Source organism: Struthio camelus, chromosome 5, assembly GCF_040807025.1.
Source record: "Struthio camelus isolate bStrCam1 chromosome 5, bStrCam1.hap1, whole genome shotgun sequence".
NCBI lineage: Eukaryota > Metazoa > Chordata > Aves > Struthioniformes > Struthionidae > Struthio > Struthio camelus.
Genome location: NC_090946.1, coordinates 42,100,836 through 42,119,730, shown reverse-complemented (window position 1 = coordinate 42,119,730; position 18,895 = coordinate 42,100,836). Strand labels below are relative to the sequence as shown.

General features: G+C 39.5%; 1 protein-coding gene across 1 annotated transcript in view; it reads left to right on the top strand.

Moving 5' to 3' along the window:
* The window catches only part of EHD4 (EH domain containing 4), a 28,074-nt gene extending 16,977 nt beyond the window's left edge, over nucleotides 1–11,097 (top strand). Inside the window, exons 4-6 of the mRNA XM_068945982.1 lie at nucleotides 3,420–3,832; nucleotides 6,417–6,581; nucleotides 9,880–11,097. Of these exons, the coding sequence (XP_068802083.1) occupies nucleotides 3,420–3,832; nucleotides 6,417–6,581; nucleotides 9,880–10,416 (1,115 nt within the window). The 3' untranslated portion in view covers nucleotides 10,417–11,097. The remainder of the gene's footprint in view (nucleotides 1–3,419; nucleotides 3,833–6,416; nucleotides 6,582–9,879) is intronic.
* Nucleotides 11,098–18,895: the final 7,798 nt, after the last annotated feature.

Sequence of the window (18,895 nt, the reverse complement as noted above, 5' to 3'; positions counted from 1 at the left end):
CAGGGTTTCAGTAGCATAACTGGAAGCTTCCCCCAGGGTAGGAATGTTTGCAAAAAATGCATCTTTCTTTGTGGGACTGAGCTGCGTTTGAAAGAGCAGGCTAGTTTGGATGCCTGTCTCTGGCAAAACCATGAGAAAAACAGATCTCTTTAGGGTGAAGGTTGCTTGTGTCCAGGTCCAGAATGCGTGTTGTAGCCCAACATCAGTTTTGTGGTGCCAGGACGGCACTGGCGGCTGTGATCACTCCAGTGCTCTGTCTTCCCCGGCTTGATCTAGAAAGTGAAAACTGTTCTCTGAACTTGGAGGCAGTCTGTCGCTGTGTTCCTCTGAGAGGTGCCTCTCTTACTGCTCTGCACTGCCTCCCTCAGCTCTTGCAGCATGGGTGGAGCCTGACATGGTTTTTAACTGTTTTCTGAATTATAAAAGCTTTGGGGGATGGTGTTAAGGTTAAGGCAAGTTGGAAATAATACCCTTTAGGCCCCAAAGAGAAAGTATACTATTTGTTTACGTGTTTATTGGTAACTGGCACACCAAACTGACCTGCACTTGTACTGCATGGATTGCATAGTTGTATCTGTGAGTATGGCTGTGGCTGTCCTGCATGAGGCTGTTAGTTTGCTCTGTGCCAGAGGAAAGCTAACCATCGTTCCTGCCATCTGTCTTTGCAGTGCTGGAAACCATGCACAGTCTCTCTCCAACCCTTTCATCTCTTTCGCGTGTTGTTTCATTCTCTTCTCCTTGGCAGCCTATGCGCTGTGCCTCTTACTGAGGCCCAGTAGTCGAGCGTCTCTGGTGCCAGCAGGAGCTCGCTGCGTTCCTGCCCGTGCCCAGGATGCGCTCTAGAGCTCTGCCGCCCTGTGGGGAGGCTGCTGCTTTCCTGCGCCCCTTAGCTGGTGGTGAGGGCGACTTTTGCACTCTGACACGCGCTTGCAAGTAGCTGCTGTAACTTCTGGTCGTACAATGTAGACACAGATCCTCAGGCAGGATCTAATTGCTGACAGCAGTCTTTGTGACAAACCTTTGAAGAAGTAGCAACAGTAAAAAAGCAAAAAGTTTAGAAGCTATCAACACAGGATTTTTTGGGTCAGGTTTTCCAAACTGATCAGCGTGGAACTAGCACTGCTCAGCTTTGAAAATGCCACTCCATGTACGTACAGAGTATAAGGCAGGGTCTTAAGTGTGTTGTATTTAACAATGCTGGGTTATGTTTCCTTTAAAGAACGTTGCTTTCAGTTATGAGATACGGCTTTGTGTTCCCTGTGAATAGGGTGGACAGAGTGGAACAATAGTGAAATCGGCCATGTGAAACCCTCGGCTGAAATATGTAACCAAACATCGCTTCCCTGCAGCTGAGGGATACTCTTAGGTCTAACCACTGAACCTGTGGAGAAAATAGGTTCACTTGTAATGGCAAGTTTTCATTAAAATTAATGGATTTTTTCAGGTTCTTTAAAGCTGAGACCTTTCTTACCAATTTTTAATGAATTAGATTTTCTTAAAGTAAATGCTTTATTAATATTTAATTCATGTTTAAGAATAATTTGTTTATTAACATACACTTGTTAAATGTACATATTGGTGTTTATACTAATATATTACTATATGTAATATATTTACATATATGGTGTATATAACTCAGTAATTATGTTAAATGGAAAAAATATTTTTGTAGTTGAAAATCTATCAAATGTGTGGTGGAGTTTTGTGGGGGAGAGATTATTTTAACCAGCCCTATAAGTTGTCCTTCCACTTACCCATTTGTGGAAAAATTAATAAAATTTAACTTGTTTCATTTTGCAACTTTATGTATTTCAATTCAGACCAATTTCCTTCTACATAAATGAAGTCAGAACAAATTACTGCATTGTTTGCATTCGTAGAGTGTTGAAATTATGTTGTCCAGACGAGTGACACTTCTCCCTTTCTTTCCTGTTAAGTTTTTATACAGACAAATGAGAATTAATCATACAGCTTTTGATTAAATGTTAGTGTGAAGTCAGAAGAATCCTCTTCATATATCTTGTACAGCTCTCCTCCTTGCCCCTTCCTTTTCTCTCTTGTTCAGTTCTTGTGAAACTATTCACAAGAGAGGGTGGGGGGAAGCACAAACCTATGAAAACACCAGAACAACATTATCTGGGAAAGGACTGGATTTTGCATTCCTGGCAAAGCAGCCCTTTTAATGGGAAAGGTTATGTGTTTTTTGTGTAGCAGGCTCATATGTCTAATCTGCATCCTTTTGGATCCTAGTAAATGCTTTTTTGCATAGCCCTCTTTCAGCTTCACATAGCTGAAAGGGAGGGGGCTCTAAAGGTTTGTTTTATACTGATTATTCCTGGGAAATGACTGAAGATATCCTGGAGATCTCACTAGCAGCATCTAAGCTCTGAGCTTTCTTTGTTGTCAGCACTGAAATACATGCTGCTGGAGGGCAAAACTGTAGATGCTATTTGGGTTACTTTACAGCAGTCTTTGGGTTTTTTTGTTTTTTGTTTTTGTGGTTTTTTTTTGCTTAAAGGAAGAAGAGGGATGGGATATTGGCCTCAAGCTCACATCTTGCTGTTTCTCAAGCAAGATGAGTCATTTATATGCCAAGCCCAATGCCACATCATTAGATCTGATGACTTCCTGTGGATGTGTCACTTCAGGAGGAGTTCCTGAATACTGTTTGTTGTGTAGATTAGGCTACTACCTGGGTTTATAAAGGGTTCGGACAGATGCTACAAATAGGCTTTCTTTTAGAACGTCAGAAAGAGTTTGTTCCAGATAATCAAAAAGGTCAGTGATCAGTTCTGTTTTGTAACCTGGCACATCCTCAAAGCTACCAGGAACACACATTACTTGTAAATTGGATTTCTGAGTTTACCGTGGCAGATACATTGCAGGGCAGAGAGATATGAGTTTGGTATGTTTTTAAAATGCAGATACTTTTTGGTTGTTGATTTGAGTGGCGTGCTGCACCTTCACTGTTTTCCTAGTTAGTACAGATACGCAGTGCTACTGAGATGGGCTGGAATTAACAGTGAGGAAGAGAGCTTGTGCTGTAGAGCCTCACAAAGCTTCTTAGCTTGGGCTCTGTGCTGCAGTCACAAGTTCAGGGAAAAGGTAACAAAGGGTATGAGACAGTAACTGCCAGGGGGCAGAGGACAGTGACGTAGGAGAGGGGTGAGGAAAATGGGGAAGTGGAAAGATGAAAACAAAAGTTGGTAATAGGTGAGACCTGCCTAAGGAAATGTAGGGTACAGTTGTCCTGACCTCACTGTCTGCAGACATTCTCCCCTAGGTGCTCCATTCCTCTCCCCCCAGATAAATACTGTGATCCCCTTGTTCTGTACCTCCAACCCTACCTTCTTTGAGACTCACTGCTCTAACCAGTAGAGTTGTAATAGTGATTTTCACAGGTCTGTTCTTTCTTCCAGGTTATGACTTCTGCCAAGTCCTCCAGTGGTTCGCTGAAAGGGTTGACCGCATCATCCTGCTTTTTGATGCCCATAAGCTGGATATATCTGATGAGTTTTCAGAGGCTATTAAGTCATTTCGGGGCCAGGATGACAAGATTCGAGTGGTGCTCAATAAGGCTGACCAAGTGGACACTCAGCAGCTGATGAGGGTCTATGGTGCACTCATGTGGTCCCTGGGAAAGGTCATCAACACTCCAGAGGTGCTGCGGGTCTACATCGGCTCCTTCTGGGCCAATCCTCTCCAAAACACAGAGAATCGAAGACTCTTTGAGGCAGAGGCACAGGATCTTTTCAAGGACATCCAGAGCCTCCCGCAGAAGGCCGCTGTGCGGAAACTCAATGATCTCATAAAGAGAGCAAGGCTTGCAAAGGTAAAAAAGATAAAGACTTAAGTTAGCTGAACGAGCAATCACTTCTATCCTTTTCATTTTGTCCTTTCACATCCTTCCCAATCTTTCTTTACTTATAAACTGTGCGTTTCTCAGTAAATGGATTGGATTCTTATTTTTTAATAGGAGGAGATATCCACTCAGAAAATCTGTAGAAGCAAATAGGAAGGAAAAAAAAAAAAAGACTTGTAGTAGGATGCCTCCCTAACTTCTAGAGAAGGGATTTGATGCCTTTGTGGCCATTAAAGCTATTTTTTTGCTTGATAGAGGACTGAGGTTTTTTTAGCCTGTACAATGAGGTGAACTTACTACTGTTTGAAGTTAATCTGCTTTTTTTTAACAACAGTTGGTATGTACAGAGCTTTAAAAAAGGGGGAGGTGGAGAAAAGCAACTAAAACAGCACCCACATGACAAGAACAAAATAAATTTGAAAATGTCAGGTGAACTGCCTCTCCAGTGAAATTAGCCGAGGGCTTTCTAAGACCCTGAAAAACTAATTCTCTTCTCTCCAACCTTCCATGTGATCATTTATTCATTTAATCCATTAGAGAATACTGCCAGCCAGTTGCTGTGGAAAAATATTTGTACTAAATACATGTAATACCCTGAAATTAGAAGATTAATCGAAACGTTGTTATTCTTGGTGAAACTTGGGTATGCAGGTATTTAACAGAGGTGCTTGTGTGTTAGATGAGACTTTTTACCTCAAAATAAAAAGTAAGCTCTCAGATTCATCCCCAGTCCCAGAGGTATTTAGGCAATAGGAACTTTGTATCATTGTATCCAGAAAAATCCATCTGTTGTTGTCCTCTGCTCGCCCTCTGTCACTGTCCTCTTGTTGTCTGCTCTGGAAAAGTACTTGTGTTGTGTGCAATTTACAGGCACGAGCTAGGGTGTGTATGCAGGCTGAGTGCAAGAGCACTGACTCTGTCTACAGCTGACTATGGAAAATGTGTTTAATTTTTTTGATAGGTCTCTAGTTTTCTTAAATGAATAAGTGGATGTCACTTTAAAGCTCTTCTACTACCAAGTTTTGATATCTGTTTGTAAAGTCTTCTGACTACATTTTACAGTGATCTTCAGAATCCCTGCTTAACACTAGCTTCAGCTGCCCTTTCTTGTCATAGCCCAACGAGAATAAGCTCTGGTTACTGTCTGAAGTATTTCTTTACCTCTTTCTCTGATTCTGCAGCTACCACTAGATTAGTAGTTGAAAATACTGCCAAGCTGCTTGTTTTTAAAAACTCAAGAACAATATGAATGTTGGTGATGCAAGAATTAAAATTTGTCACTTGGAAAACGGGAAAAGAAGGAAAAATAACCTCAGAATGATGACACGTTTAGTTTTTCTTTATGGCCTGAGCTTTAGGGAAACCGGTAACAATTGCTTCTGAAAATTCAATTTAATATCATATACCTGATATTACTGTGTTAAAAGTTAAGCTCTTATTTCCATAATCTCAATCTGTTTTGTAAACATTGCTGGCAACTCTTTATCTTCATTCATAGCAATTGTTTTGGAAGCTGAAGTGCGTCAGAGGCAGATGGATTGTTTTTAGGGGTTTTTGCTTAATGTAAAATAAAAATGGGTAAAGGTGAATACAAAATATAGCGTTCATAAAGCATGCTGATATGACAGCTACAGAGGGAGAATAAACTGCTTATCTGCAGGGTAGTAGCAATGTAATCCTTCCTGTGTCATCTTTTCATCTTCTGCACTGACCTTAAAGTACTGACACTCAAAAATCATTTTTAGAGCGTTGCACAGTATTTACTTATTTGTCCTATTTCTGTACCACTCTGTTCATTAATCTCTAAAACATTTGCAGGAACCCAGAATAAACTCAAATAAACTCAAACTGTTAACTGGCTGTCAGATTTGAGGTTTAGCCTTTTCTTCGTATTTTAAACTCACGTGACTTACTCTCCCATTTTGAAGATGGAAACTATTCTTATCTATAAGAAACATGTGGCTATTTCCAGATCTTAGATCACTGAGCATGTGCATGTTAGTGCTTGGTAGCTATAAACATGCTTTCCTCTCTTTGCTGGAAGTATTATTTTAAACATAAGTTCCATAAAACTTCAGATTATTTATAAGGTCTGTTTGAAATACTTTTTGAATTAATTGTCTGTCGATATAGAGAAATATCGCTCCCCCATTAGGGTGTGTGGTGTTTTTTTAGGGCTTTATGCAGAAACCTTAAGTCTTTTTCTTCTCTGCAGAAATTAAACTTATTTGCTATTGAAACACATGCACTCTTTTTCGATATGAGGAAGTAATATTGAATGTATATGATCTGTATTTGCACTGCTAACCCCTGTTCCTGTAAACATGAAGTCTAAACTATATGGTAACTGTAAATGTCTCCCTGGCCCTTTCAGTGTAGCTTTTTAGACTGATCTACCTTGTTTGTTCCACAAACAATAGTTGATTATATGTTGTCCTTAGGCTGACTTAGGGAACACATTCTTTCTGTTTCCTTTTATGGCCTGGATGAAGAACATGAATGCTGTTAAGTTTAGATAAGCATTAGTATTGATTTCAGCCTTGCTTCTTCTTAGGTCCATGCTTATATCATCAGCTATCTGAAAAAAGAAATGCCATCTGTATTTGGAAAAGAGAACAAGAAGAAGGAGCTGATCAGCAGATTACCCGAGATCTATAACCAACTGCAAAGAGAATACCAGATCTCGGCAGGGGATTTCCCTGAGGTCAAGAAAATGCAGGTAAAACAATAGAGTACAGTTCCACTGAAATGATATTAACTTTCCAAGAGGATTACAAAAGATAGGACAAGGCCTCTTATTGTTGTAGTTCTAGAGTCTTCAGGCAAACAGCAAAAGAGTAGCAGAAATAACAATAATTTATCTGTTAGGAGGTTAGCATGACTTAGAAGTACTGCAAAATGACAGCAATTGATAATTTCCTTAGAGTGTACATCCAGTGTTACAAGACTGTGGGAACTGTCATAAGGAATCAGATCTTCTGCCTCTGTAGTCAATATTTTGTCCCCCCATGGCAGATAGTACTAGATGTTTTCAGAAGACTTTGCAAATAAAATGGAAGTGGAAGCTTATGGGTTAAGGTGGTACTTGGTTCTTGTCCTAAATGTGGGTATTTCTCTTCTAAGATGTTATCAGATTCTTAGGTAGGTGAGAATATACTTAGACAGTTGTTATTCATATTTACACTACTCTGTTCCTGCTGTTATTGATACTGTGAGTCAGAGTCATAGAGGAAAGGTGTTACCTAAAGAGTGCAACTTAGAAGCTATCACTTTTGAAAATGTTACCTTTCAGCTTTTTTCCTATCCTTTTGAGCCTGCATTCTGTGAAGAATAAAAATAGAAGTTTTCAGTTTATCTTCTTGCAAACTTGTAAATATTTCTTGTTTCTTCTTGTTTCTTTTTTGAATGTTATGTGCTTTTACTACCAAATTTCTGTGTCACTTTTTTACCTATTATTTCTGTGCTCTCTCTGTGTTTCTAATCAGCTCACCTCAAATAACAGGTATTCTGGGGAAGGACAGCTATGCTGTTAGCAGTGTTTCAGTTATCCCCAAACCTCAATTTGGCAATGAGGGTGGACTGAAAGGAAGACTTTCCAGTCCTTTGGTTTGTGTAATCTCATAGTAGTCAACCTTTGTCACAGGCATCTGGAATCAACACAGGCTGCTTAGATGGTCTTTGAATTAGAAAGTAATTCAGTATCCAAGTCAAGGAACATGAGATCAGGAGCTGGTTGTCTGGTCTGAATGTGGTCTATCCACAGGTGTAGTGGAGAATGTCTTTCAGATTGACACTTGTGTATCATTCTAACAATTTGTATGAGGTGTATTCATGCTGATGATCAAAAAGAGCAATGACTGACTTTTTTCATTAATCTACCCACAAGAATGCACAAGCTTCTCTTATGCAAAAATTGATTCCTAAATTAATTCATGAGTCAGTAAGTTATAGATGAAGCACAAGATCTTTCAGTTAGGTTTTCACAGCTGCAGGATTGAGGAAGGATTTCATGAAGCTAGGTTTTAAAAAGGGGGCTGTGTGGAAAAAGCTGACTTCTCCTTTCTTCCCTTACCACTTCTGTGGGTGTTAAGAAATGAGAGAAGGAGAGGTGATCGTTTGTCAGTGTGGATATTGAAATAAACTTTTGAATGGAACTTTATCAGACTAGTAGTGTTGTGTATCTCTAAGCCTTAGCAGCAGATGGCAGCAAATATGTAGATGAGAGATCAATCACCTCTGTGATGAGGAAGGAAATTGTGAGAAATAACAGGTTTGACCTTTGCTTTCTAAAACTTATTGCATGTCATAAGCTTATACTTGATCAGTTGCAGTAATTCAGGAGATTGTGCACAAACTTTAGCCAAATAGAGCTAGAGGTTGTTCGTTGGCTTTTTTCCCTGAGAAATCCAAAGGGCTTTGCTGAAGTGGGGAGCTGAGTGCCTGTCACTTCTGTGTGCATTAACCAAGCAATCTGCCTGTACTTCAGGTTTCTTGGGTTGACGTCGTTGTAGTTCTGATGAGTAGCAGAACAGCTCCCTAAGTGAAATGTGATTGTCAAAGCAGTTTAACACCATTTTGACAGATTTTTTTTTTTTCTTTTTACAGTTTCCACTGTAACTGTCTCTTCCCAGCTAGCATTTTTATGTAGAAATCTAGACTCTCAGAATCTTGGTTTTTGTTGCAGTCAGTATCACTTCTGTCATTAGCACTGAGGGGCCATAATTTTCCAGTTATACTCAGCAGGCCAAAAGTGGAATGTTAATTAAAATCGGCTATTGCCACAGCTAGGGAAGCTCTACTGTTTAATCTGTTTCTTTCTGATTAAGGCGAGCCATCTCTAGTGACTGAAGACTTTCAAATGAGCACCTTGTACAATAGTATGTTTCAGGAGCTGAGAGACAGCCTACAGACACAAACTTAGTCCAAATAAAGGTTTGCAGCTTTTTAGATGGATTTAGTTGTATAGACAGGAATGTCTGTGCACTGAAAAACAGGATCAGTGGTAGTATTTTAATAAGAGATATATGTTATAGGACAATCATAAGAGCTATATAAGTTACATTATCTTATAAGCTTTAAGAGCTTATAGGTTGCTTTTTGTATCAAGAGGGAATCTCTTCTGGAGGGAAGACTGATATGCTTGCTGTAATCATCTCAACAGGATGAAAACTCTTGGCAAGGATTGTTGCCCCCATACTTGCAAAGCTTGGTCAGTGCCATTGTCACATGATGGTTTTGCAGAAGTGACAACTGATTAGATAAAATTAATAATTGCCTGAAGCACTTTTCAATTTTTCATCTCCTGACATAAAACGTATTTAGGCTTTTGTTGAAATGGCACATCTTGCCTAATAAAAATCTCATTGAAGTTAGTAGGAGTTCATGTCCAAGATGAAAACTCAGCCAGGACTGTATCACCACATGGATTCTAGCAGCACATTCATAAAAATACTGCAGCCATAATCCCAGCACAGTAAGGTTTTTCTTATTTCATTTTTATTGGTAAATGCCTTTTCTTCATAACTTGACCACAAACAAGAAGTTAAATTTATAAAATCGGATCAGTCCTTCCGACACAGATTTTTTTTCACCTTAAATTCTTGCATAGTGTTAGCAGGACTGAGGCCCTACTTGCGTACTACTTTCGATAATTGGAAGAAAATTGCCAAATGGAAAATTGTTAGGTAACATTCATCAACTGCCATGTTATCATGCACTGCCATTTTGAAAATTATACTGTAAATGTAATTTAATAGAGGAGCTCGTACATTGTTGCAAGATTGTCTCAATGTATTTGATCAATATATTAGGTATATGATAGATATTTATATGCTTACTTTACTTCTCCTTCAGGAAGAGTTTTAGTTGTGGGAATTGCTTCGAAAGAGACCTTTACAGATTGTTGTCATTTGAAGGCCATACCTTAACAATCTTTTCAGTAAATCAAGTCTTTCTAACTGAACTATCATTGAAACCTTTAGGGGTTTTTTGTTTATTTATATATTTGTCATTGACAGGAGCAGCTGGAGACTTGTGACTTTACTAAATTTCACTCTTTGAAACCAAAGTTAATTGAAGCTGTGGATAACATGCTGGCCAATAAAATTGCCTCCCTGATGAGCCTAATCAGCCAGGAAGAGAGCAATATGCCCACACAGATGGTGCATGGTGGGGCATTTGATGGCACAATGGCGGGACCCTTTGGCCATGGATATGGAGAAGGTGCCAAGGAAGGAGCTGATGAAGAGGAATGGGTTGTTGCCAAAGATAAACCTGCTTATGATGAGATTTTCTATACTCTGTCACCAATCAATGGCAAAATATCTGGGATCAATGCAAAGAAGGAGATGGTGACTTCCAAACTACCTAACAGTGTCTTGGGGAAGATCTGGAAACTTGCTGACTGTGATGGTGATGGGATGTTGGATGATGAGGAGTTTGCATTGGCAAAACATCTCATCAAGATTAAACTGGCTGGATATGAACTGCCTGGCACGCTACCTCCCCATCTGGTGCCACCATCTCACAGGAAACCTCTGCAGACAGCAGAGTGAAAAATACAGGGAGAAGAATGAAGATTTGGGATACCAAATGTGTTAAAACCACCAAAGTTGGAAATTAGGCTTAGATCCTTAAATCTCATAGCACATTCCACACAAGTTACTGACATTAGAGGCATAGTAGCAGGAAAACATTCGTGTAATAGTTCCTACTGACCTTCACGGAGACATGCTTATCACAAGTGCCTTGTATAGATTTATGACCACGCGTGATGTAAGGTGAAAGTATTTTCATTGTCTTGCTTCCATGTCTTGCTGCCTTTACAGCCATAAAGCAGAAAAGACTGTGTATAAAATCACCGACCTTCGCCAAACCTAAATGCTTGGCAACCACAAGTCTCTCCAAACTGTTTATAGTAAGTGCAAGGAAACTCTAAACATAAATTCACCTGCCTATGCAAGGAGCATTTTTATGCTAAAAGCATACTCTAGGCACCTGAGTGAATGTCAGCATTTGTATAGTTTAAGAAAAGGCAGACATACAAAGAAATTTAAATTTTAGGGTGGTGGTGTGGTGGTGTGTGTTTTTTTTTTTTAGTTTGGGGGTAGAGAAAGAAGAGAGTCGGGGAAGGATCTCTTTAAGAAGTGCTCAGAATGCATGGGCGGAGTTGCTTTTAGATTTCAGCAGCTAGGGTAAAAAGTGCAAAATATTAAAATAATTCTTTCAGTCTGTCATCACTGTGTCTTGTTATAATCCGAAGAGCTGCTTTTTTTTATTTTATACAGCACTATATATTAAGTATTTTCAGTTAAAAGAACTGAATCTCCTTTCCTCCTTGAATTTGGAGTTTCCTTTGAGGTTTCAGTTTAGCTGCTCTGCAGACCTTGAATTCCTGAATTGTTCAAATGATGGCAGAATGTTTTTGTTAGCTAAAAAAGTCATATGTTTCCATTGAAATAAAGCCTCACTTTTTGTTCCAGAAAGGTGCACTGTGCAAAGTCAGCCTCTTGACATTGAATTGTCTTGGGAAACTTTCGTGAGTTAATTTCTATTTACACCTTATTATACAGATATCTCTCTATATATGTTACAAAAAAAAAAATATATATATATATACACACACACACACTATATATATATATATTAGAAAACTTTAGCTCTTTCTGTTGCCTGCATGTAGCTGACAAATACAGAAGAGATATTCCATTCCTATGGTGGCAGATCAGAAGGATGGAGCCACTAATAGGAATCTTCACATTGAGATTAATAGGTGGTAGACTGGTCCTTCTAAATATTACTCCTTTATTGAGAAGTATCCAAGAAAGGAATGGATGTTTACTAAACATTCCTTTTCTAACCACACAGTCAAAATGTTGAGCATATCAGCTGCTCACAACTGATTTTGAACAGTATACCAGAAGAAGGTAGATTTTTGGCCCTGTGAGCTTCAAAGTCTTTTGGGGAGGGCCAGTTCCTTTCTGAAATCAGACTTGGCAGTCAGTTTACATCTGTTCATATGAGCAAGAATTGACTTGTACTCCACTTGTATTATAAAATACCCTACATATCAAAGGTACTGTAACTTTGAGCACTTTTTCTGAGTCCCAGTAAGTGGTAGCAGTAGTGCCTTCTGGGACAGAGTAAATCAAAAAGTGTTTTATCATCCTTGCAGTGGAGGTGAGGAGGGAAAAATTTTGAGTATTGTCTCTAACTTAAGATTTACACTCTTATGTGTTCAGATCTGTAGGTGATCTAAGAAAAGCTTCTGCTTTTTCTTCAAATTATGTATTTGTAGGTTGTCAGTCTGGTTTCATACTTCAGATCTTTCCAGACCCCCTATCTTTCTGCATCTTGTCTATTCTGCTGTGAAATTATGAATTTTGCCAGGGGTCTGCCATGTGAGAACAAGGAAGCTTTTCTAAATAATGATAGAAGAACTCCTTGACCCTGCCAGATTTTCAGGACTCTGTATGAAGAATACCCTGACATAATTGATCACTCTTGAGGACTTGCCTGTTTTTCAGTATTCTTATTAGATTTTTCTCCTGTCACCCAAGTAAACTAACTTTATTTCTGTTAAATCTAAATTAGGAACCAAATCAGCCATAGTGCACCCCTGTGCACATTAATAGAGTTATGAAACTTGACTATAAGTCTACCTGTATGACTGTATGTATGCAGAGTAACCGATTCTTTGTGTAATGTATGCAAAATGTATTTTTAAACAAAACTATAGATATTGGGGTTTTTAAAAAAAAAAAAAAAAACTTGCACAAGTATTAACGTATGCTTGCTCGTGTGTATAGTGTCTGCAGTCAGTGACGAACTCTTACGCTAATGACCCACTTGACTAGCGTTGCAAGGAAAGCTGCTGGGAGGAAGAGCAAGCTTGTGTGTTGTGACTACTGTAGTGCAGGCAAAATTGAGAGGCTCTGGGAAGCTGCTGATCTTCCAGCTGTGTCTGCCTTTCCTTGCCCTTCAGCTGCACAGGATTCCTGGGTGGACTTGTGTTCTGAATTGCCACCCTGTGTAGCTTCCAGGGGTGATGCTCTAAACACACTGGAGCTGTGTGATCCCATGCCGGCAGAAACATCCTTCTGCAGTGAAGAGAGAGGAGCAGGGTAGTTTCTCAGTGACTTGTCTATTTTATTTTTCTATTTTATTGGTAGCAAAATGGAGAAAATTGTGCTTCTCTTTCATTTGTTTTCCAAACTCCATGACAGTGTACTAACTTGGGGTTGAGGAGAAAACTATAAATGCATCAATTTTTAAATGAAGACATTTTATCTAGAGGTGGTTGAAATATATATTTGTTTTGTTTGTTTGTTTTTCCTGCAAAACTTGAGGAGAGGAAGTGGAAGAGGAATGCACAAAGTATGTATAGGAGTAGGGGCAAATTCACTCTGTTTACCTGAAGCAATAGAAATGTTTCAGGACCAGCATGCGGAGCTAAATGCATAAATGTATTTCTAGATATGTGGTGCAGTGCAGGGCACTGGCATCTGAACAGAGGTCACATGTACTTGAATTACTTTCAGTTAAGTTTCAAGTGATCTTTAAGCCACGGTTTCTTAAGTAGCTGAACTGATCTAGTAGCTTGTTATTGCTCAGAGGAGGGAATCTCTTTCCTCATTACTTCCTCCCAGACCTGTAGTCCTGCTCCGTTCACCGTGCTAATTGTGTGGCCTGTGGGATCTGTCTGCAAGCCAGTTCAGTTAGCTAAGCCAGCCACACAGAACAGTTTGGGTAGTGCCTTGCTGTGTTAGCAAGTCAAATAAGATCATGGAGTGAGCTCAGTGTGTTAGGAATATGAGGAAGGTGGAAAGGAGCAGGATTACCTTCTCTCATAAAATTGTGCTTTAAGTAGTTATTGAGAACAGCAGTATGATGTAGCCATTGTCATTCAATGTCATTACTAATCTATGCTCAGGAAAGATCAAGGTCTTGGATTTTATGCCTGGGACTTTGGATTTGCTCCAAGAACATACGAAACTGTCGAATTCATTCTGTGAAATCAGTGCTCTGGGGTGTTGTCCACTGCCTTAAGCCAGAGTAGAGACTGCTGCTTTTGCCTCTTTCCCAACTATTCTGCAATGATTTTGTTCCCCAGCTCTGATTCTGTTCCCACAGCAATTAATTGGACTTTTATTACACATTTGAACAGAAAACGCAGGGTTCCAGTTCATAACCACACTACATGACAGCAAGAGCAGTTTAAAACTGTGCCTGAAAATGGTGAGTTTAGAAAGATTTTTTTTTTTTTTTTAAGGTCAGGATGAGGTCCCAATTGTTGGAGTTCAGGGATGCATGGACTTGTAGTCCCAGAAGCTTCTATGGGACCTGCTCTCAAAGCAGCAGTGTCTGGCCCTTGACTTTCAACAACATAATACATCTCCAGTACTTGAAATGCACCCTCTCTTTTTTTCTTCTTGCTCCCTTCCCTTCACAACATGCACTTAATTTGGTGGCTGTTGCTACTGTTGGAATTCAAGCAGAGAATTTGAAGCATATGGATGTGTATAACTTAGCACTGAGAGGATGAACATAAACTTTGTTTTCTGCTTCACATGCTCACTTTTTCTAATACTTCTGTTAAATATTTTATTTTCACTTCAGAGTCCCTCTTTCATTTTTGAGGGAGTGTCTCGCCTGTGCAGTGTATTTCAGTTTGTCCAACTAAGCAAAGTTGTAAGTTTTACTGTTGCACTTTGATTACACAATAAATTCCATGCAGATACTGTAATATATTTTAATATGCTTTGTAATCATTTTTAGGAAGTGGTGATTAAAAACTGCTGATTTAATAAACTAATATTAAACCACCTGAGATTTTCTTTTGTAAGCTTCTTTCTGAAAGGACATCTTTCAGTGACTAGAATGTTGTAATTCTGCAACTTAAGGCTTGTAGGTATAGCAACTATTTGGCAAGCTGCTTATTTTCTCACCTCAGTTTGTGTCCATAATAGGTTATGGCTATTTCCGTTCTGTGCCATGAACTTGTTGCTGAAATTACTGCCTATAACAAGACTTGACTCCAGAATCTAAACTTATATTTAAAAAAATACCTGTATACTTAGCTTTTTATAGGAAAATGTAATTCTGAAGTTTCTCAATGCAAGTCCAAGAGTGGAGGATAAATCAGACTTCCTGTGCTGACTAAAAGCTTGAAACTGGAGCTATGAGAGACACTTCTTTTATTAACTTCAGTGGAGATAATAACCTTGAAAAAACAACAGCAGATTAAATGGCAGTTTAGTAGAAAGTACTTTGTTAATATGTTTGCTCTAAAAATCCAAGGGCATCTTCTGTACCATGCTACCTGCTACTTATAAATGACTAATGAAGTCAATAGAACATTCACTTGAGTGTTATGTTTAAATGAATTCCTCCTGCCTCATCTCTTTTCCCCATATACAAACATACAGTTTATTTGAAACATCTCCAAAGATGCATCTGTGCCACCAGGATGCTCCAGAATTTAGATAATACTCCTTCAATTATCAAATGTAAGTTGCTGCAAAGTTAGAAGATTTTGTGTATAGCAGTAACTGTTAGCAAGCCATGCCATTTTGCCTTTGGATATCACTAGTTATGTCACATGAAAGAAAATATATTTCACATGCAAACAGTGTGCTGTGGGTCCCTAAGGGCTACACTACCGTCAAAGTGCAGTGACTTGTTTGAACTGTTCCTTCTGAAAGTTAAATGGTTTAGATAAGACAAGGTTTGGGTTTGGGTTGGGGGGGGAGGGTGCATGGTTTGAGGTTTTTGGGTAGTACGGTGTTCTGCATACTCCATATACAATACATTTCAGAGTGAAAAACTTAGAGCAGAAGATCTAACATATACCCTATACCACAATTTATATTTGGACAACAAAAAGTTCAGAGCATCTACACTACCTGTAAGTTTTGTGGTAACTGTAACTTCTAATATTTGGCAGTCTTAAAGTGTGAAATGTTTTCTTTATCTGCCTACCATTTAATTCCTGTAACTTTTGTTTTTAGCTCCCATGTTTGGTGTATCTTTAACAGCTTTGGAGCAGGAGCTACTTTATTCTCAGCTTTTCTGATCGAAGGCTCTGTTATGCCTCAGGTAATACCTTTGAGTGCAGGGGACCTTTCTGACAGCTTGGCCCTCGGACTAGCCTGCCTGACTTGTGTAGCAAACACTGGCAAGAAGAGTTGGCAGCCTTGCTATGCTTGAATAGCTGAACAAACGCATCTACTCTGGAGGAAGGTGCCTCCCTTCACTTGGGATTCACAGCAATGACCTCTCATTTGAATTAATGCCCAAACCCAGCTAAAACCTGTCACGTACAAAACGGAGCCAGGAAGAGAGATAGATGTGTTTTTCACAATTTTATTTGATAGTCCTATTAGACAGCTTTTCTTCTCTCTGAGTGAAAAATATCTTCTCTCATGGAAACCATGATATTCTGACATGGGTTCCTCCCCCTTTCCCCAGGTGATGCATGCTAGCACAGATTTATACCTGGTCTCAGGGTAGGCTCAAAATTACCTTCTCTCTGGTTCAGTTAATACGCAAAACTACTTAATGCTAAGCCTAACTTTTTCTCTTCCCTATTCCTTTCTCTGAGGTAGAGTTTGTTCTTTCCAAGCTGTTGCTGGCTTAGTATCCCATACTCCCCTTCACTCTGAAGCCCTGAAGTTTTCATTGTGGTGAAAGCAGCTCATTTTACGTAATGTGGAATAGTCTGCTAGAAAGAAGAGTAGAATTTGTTATATATGTTGTTATGATATGGAAGCACTGGATGGTATGTATCTCTTGCCGGATGCTGCATTTCAAGTGCACTGTAAGACTTCCACATACGATTATCACTTGTCTTAAATTTTTTAACCTAGGAACTGTTGAAATATGGTGCTGATGCTTATTGATTTTCTATTTCAGATCATTCTGTGTTCTTTAAAATGCATTCATTTCATGTTTAGTCTGAAAACAAGAAAACAGCCAACAATGTGATTGTAACCGGTAAGTTAAGGACTTTGGCAATTTTGGCCTACAATGGACAGTAACTGCAATTAGTCTTCGCTTTGTGTTATCCTATCTTGTTTTATTGTGTCTTATCCTGCTTGATAAAACTTGCAGCCTTAAAAGTGTTCACTGTACAATTCTATGCCTATTTTGCCACCTATCTTCCTTTATTGTGCGTGATTGATTTGCATTCACAATGAAACTGGGGCTTGTGGACTTGGAGGGAGCTGTGATTGTAATCCGTTATCTGCTGACTGGGGACCAAAACATGAAAGCACACTACTGCATCTGCCTTCCCAGTGGTTAGGATGCAGTCTTCTGGCACTGGAGTTGCTGGGTGCCTGGAGTGCCACTCTCCAATCTGGTTGCAAGTCTTATAAGTTTATTTCCTTGATAAACAGAGCTAAATGCCTTATCAGTGCAACATACAAAACAGCCCTCTAAAATATATTTGTAAAGGAGAAAGAACTTTTGCCTTTCCCAACACAGTGGTATTCCTTAGTACCATTGAATAAAAATGAAAAAAGTCTGAGTAATAATAAAAACACTCTAATTGGATCTAGAATTGCCAAGGCAGTGATTTGCAAGGTCCATTTTCATTATAATATTTGAAATATTAAGGCTAACCTGTCACTTGAAACCCTTTATCTATATTTATATGAAATGGAAAGAGGATGGAAGTTCACTGTCCCATGTGCTCATCCTGCAAAGGCTTTGAAGCTCTTATGTTAACAGTTAGAGGTTCAGAAACAGAAGGAAAATTTCAAGATAATATATACAGCTCCAAGGAGAAAATGTCTTTAATTCATGACTGAACAAGCAAATGTGTATTTTCTCTTTCAAAAAGATGACTGAATTTATTTATGCCCGGAAAAATAAATCCATCGGACTTTGCTTTAAGCTGTCCTCTTTTTCAAATGCAAGGGGCTCCAAATCCTTTAGATGATGTAATTCAACTGTTCTGCTTGACTTCTGCTCCTGGTTGATGTCAGGTAGCCTCTAGCCAGCTATTCAAGAAGAAAAGCAACTTCTAGTTTAGACTAGAGCCTGGGGAGGCTGAGGTTTATAATGAGCTTGCATCGCAGGATGCTGGTGCAGATCCTCATGGGCAGAGCTCAGTTGTGAGAGGGCCTGGGGCTCGTTCTTCAGGTGGCACCCCGCATTGGCTAACGGCAGCATGCACTGGGAAGGCAGGTACCGGGAGGCCGCAAGGGCAGCAGTGGGCTGTGGGGGTGGGGGGGGGGCAGGGGCAGGGGGAGCCTCTCAGGCAAACAGAAAAATATTTGGCTATTCAGGGACAACGTTCAGCTGAGAGGCCTATGAAAATAAGGAATCTGTACAGACTGACCACTAGAAGTTTCCACTCCTCTCCTAAGCTGTTTTTGACTAACTCTCTCTGCTTGATATCCCAAATGGGCAAACAACTTCATATAATAATTACTTCCTGATGCTATCTGGAGTTTTCATAATCACAGAGCAGTTCTCTTCTATGTCATGCTGAGGTCTAAGGTTTGCCATAATTCAAGATGTAGTTAGGAAGTATTCTGGGACCATGGTTCATACCACCTGTGTCTCCACTGCCTTTACATGACTAAATCTCAGCTCTAGGCTAGAGCGCCGCTGGTCCACATCCAAGCCTCTTGTGTGGTCACACCTTCAAGCATAGCCAGGGAGCAGGCAATGTTCCAGTGTTAGAAATAAGGAGGATGGGGACTGCGTTCCATTTCCACCTAAGCTGTAAGTATATATTTCTGATGATCCTTCAAAATAGATCTAATACATGAAATGAGTGCATATTGTCTTTGGAAAAAGACTGTGCAACTGTGTGGTAATAGAGGCAAGAAACTGTACCTTTTGCCAGTCCATTCAGTTTTGTGCTTTTGTGTTGTACCTATGAAGTTTGGGAAGGATGGAAGAGGGGAAGGCTATCTGAAGGCAATTTAATCATTGCCTGTGAGATCTGGAATGGCAACAGCTCTTTACTGAGAAATAAACTGGCTACTTTTTGTTCTTTCTTGGCACACCGTGGGCTACAAG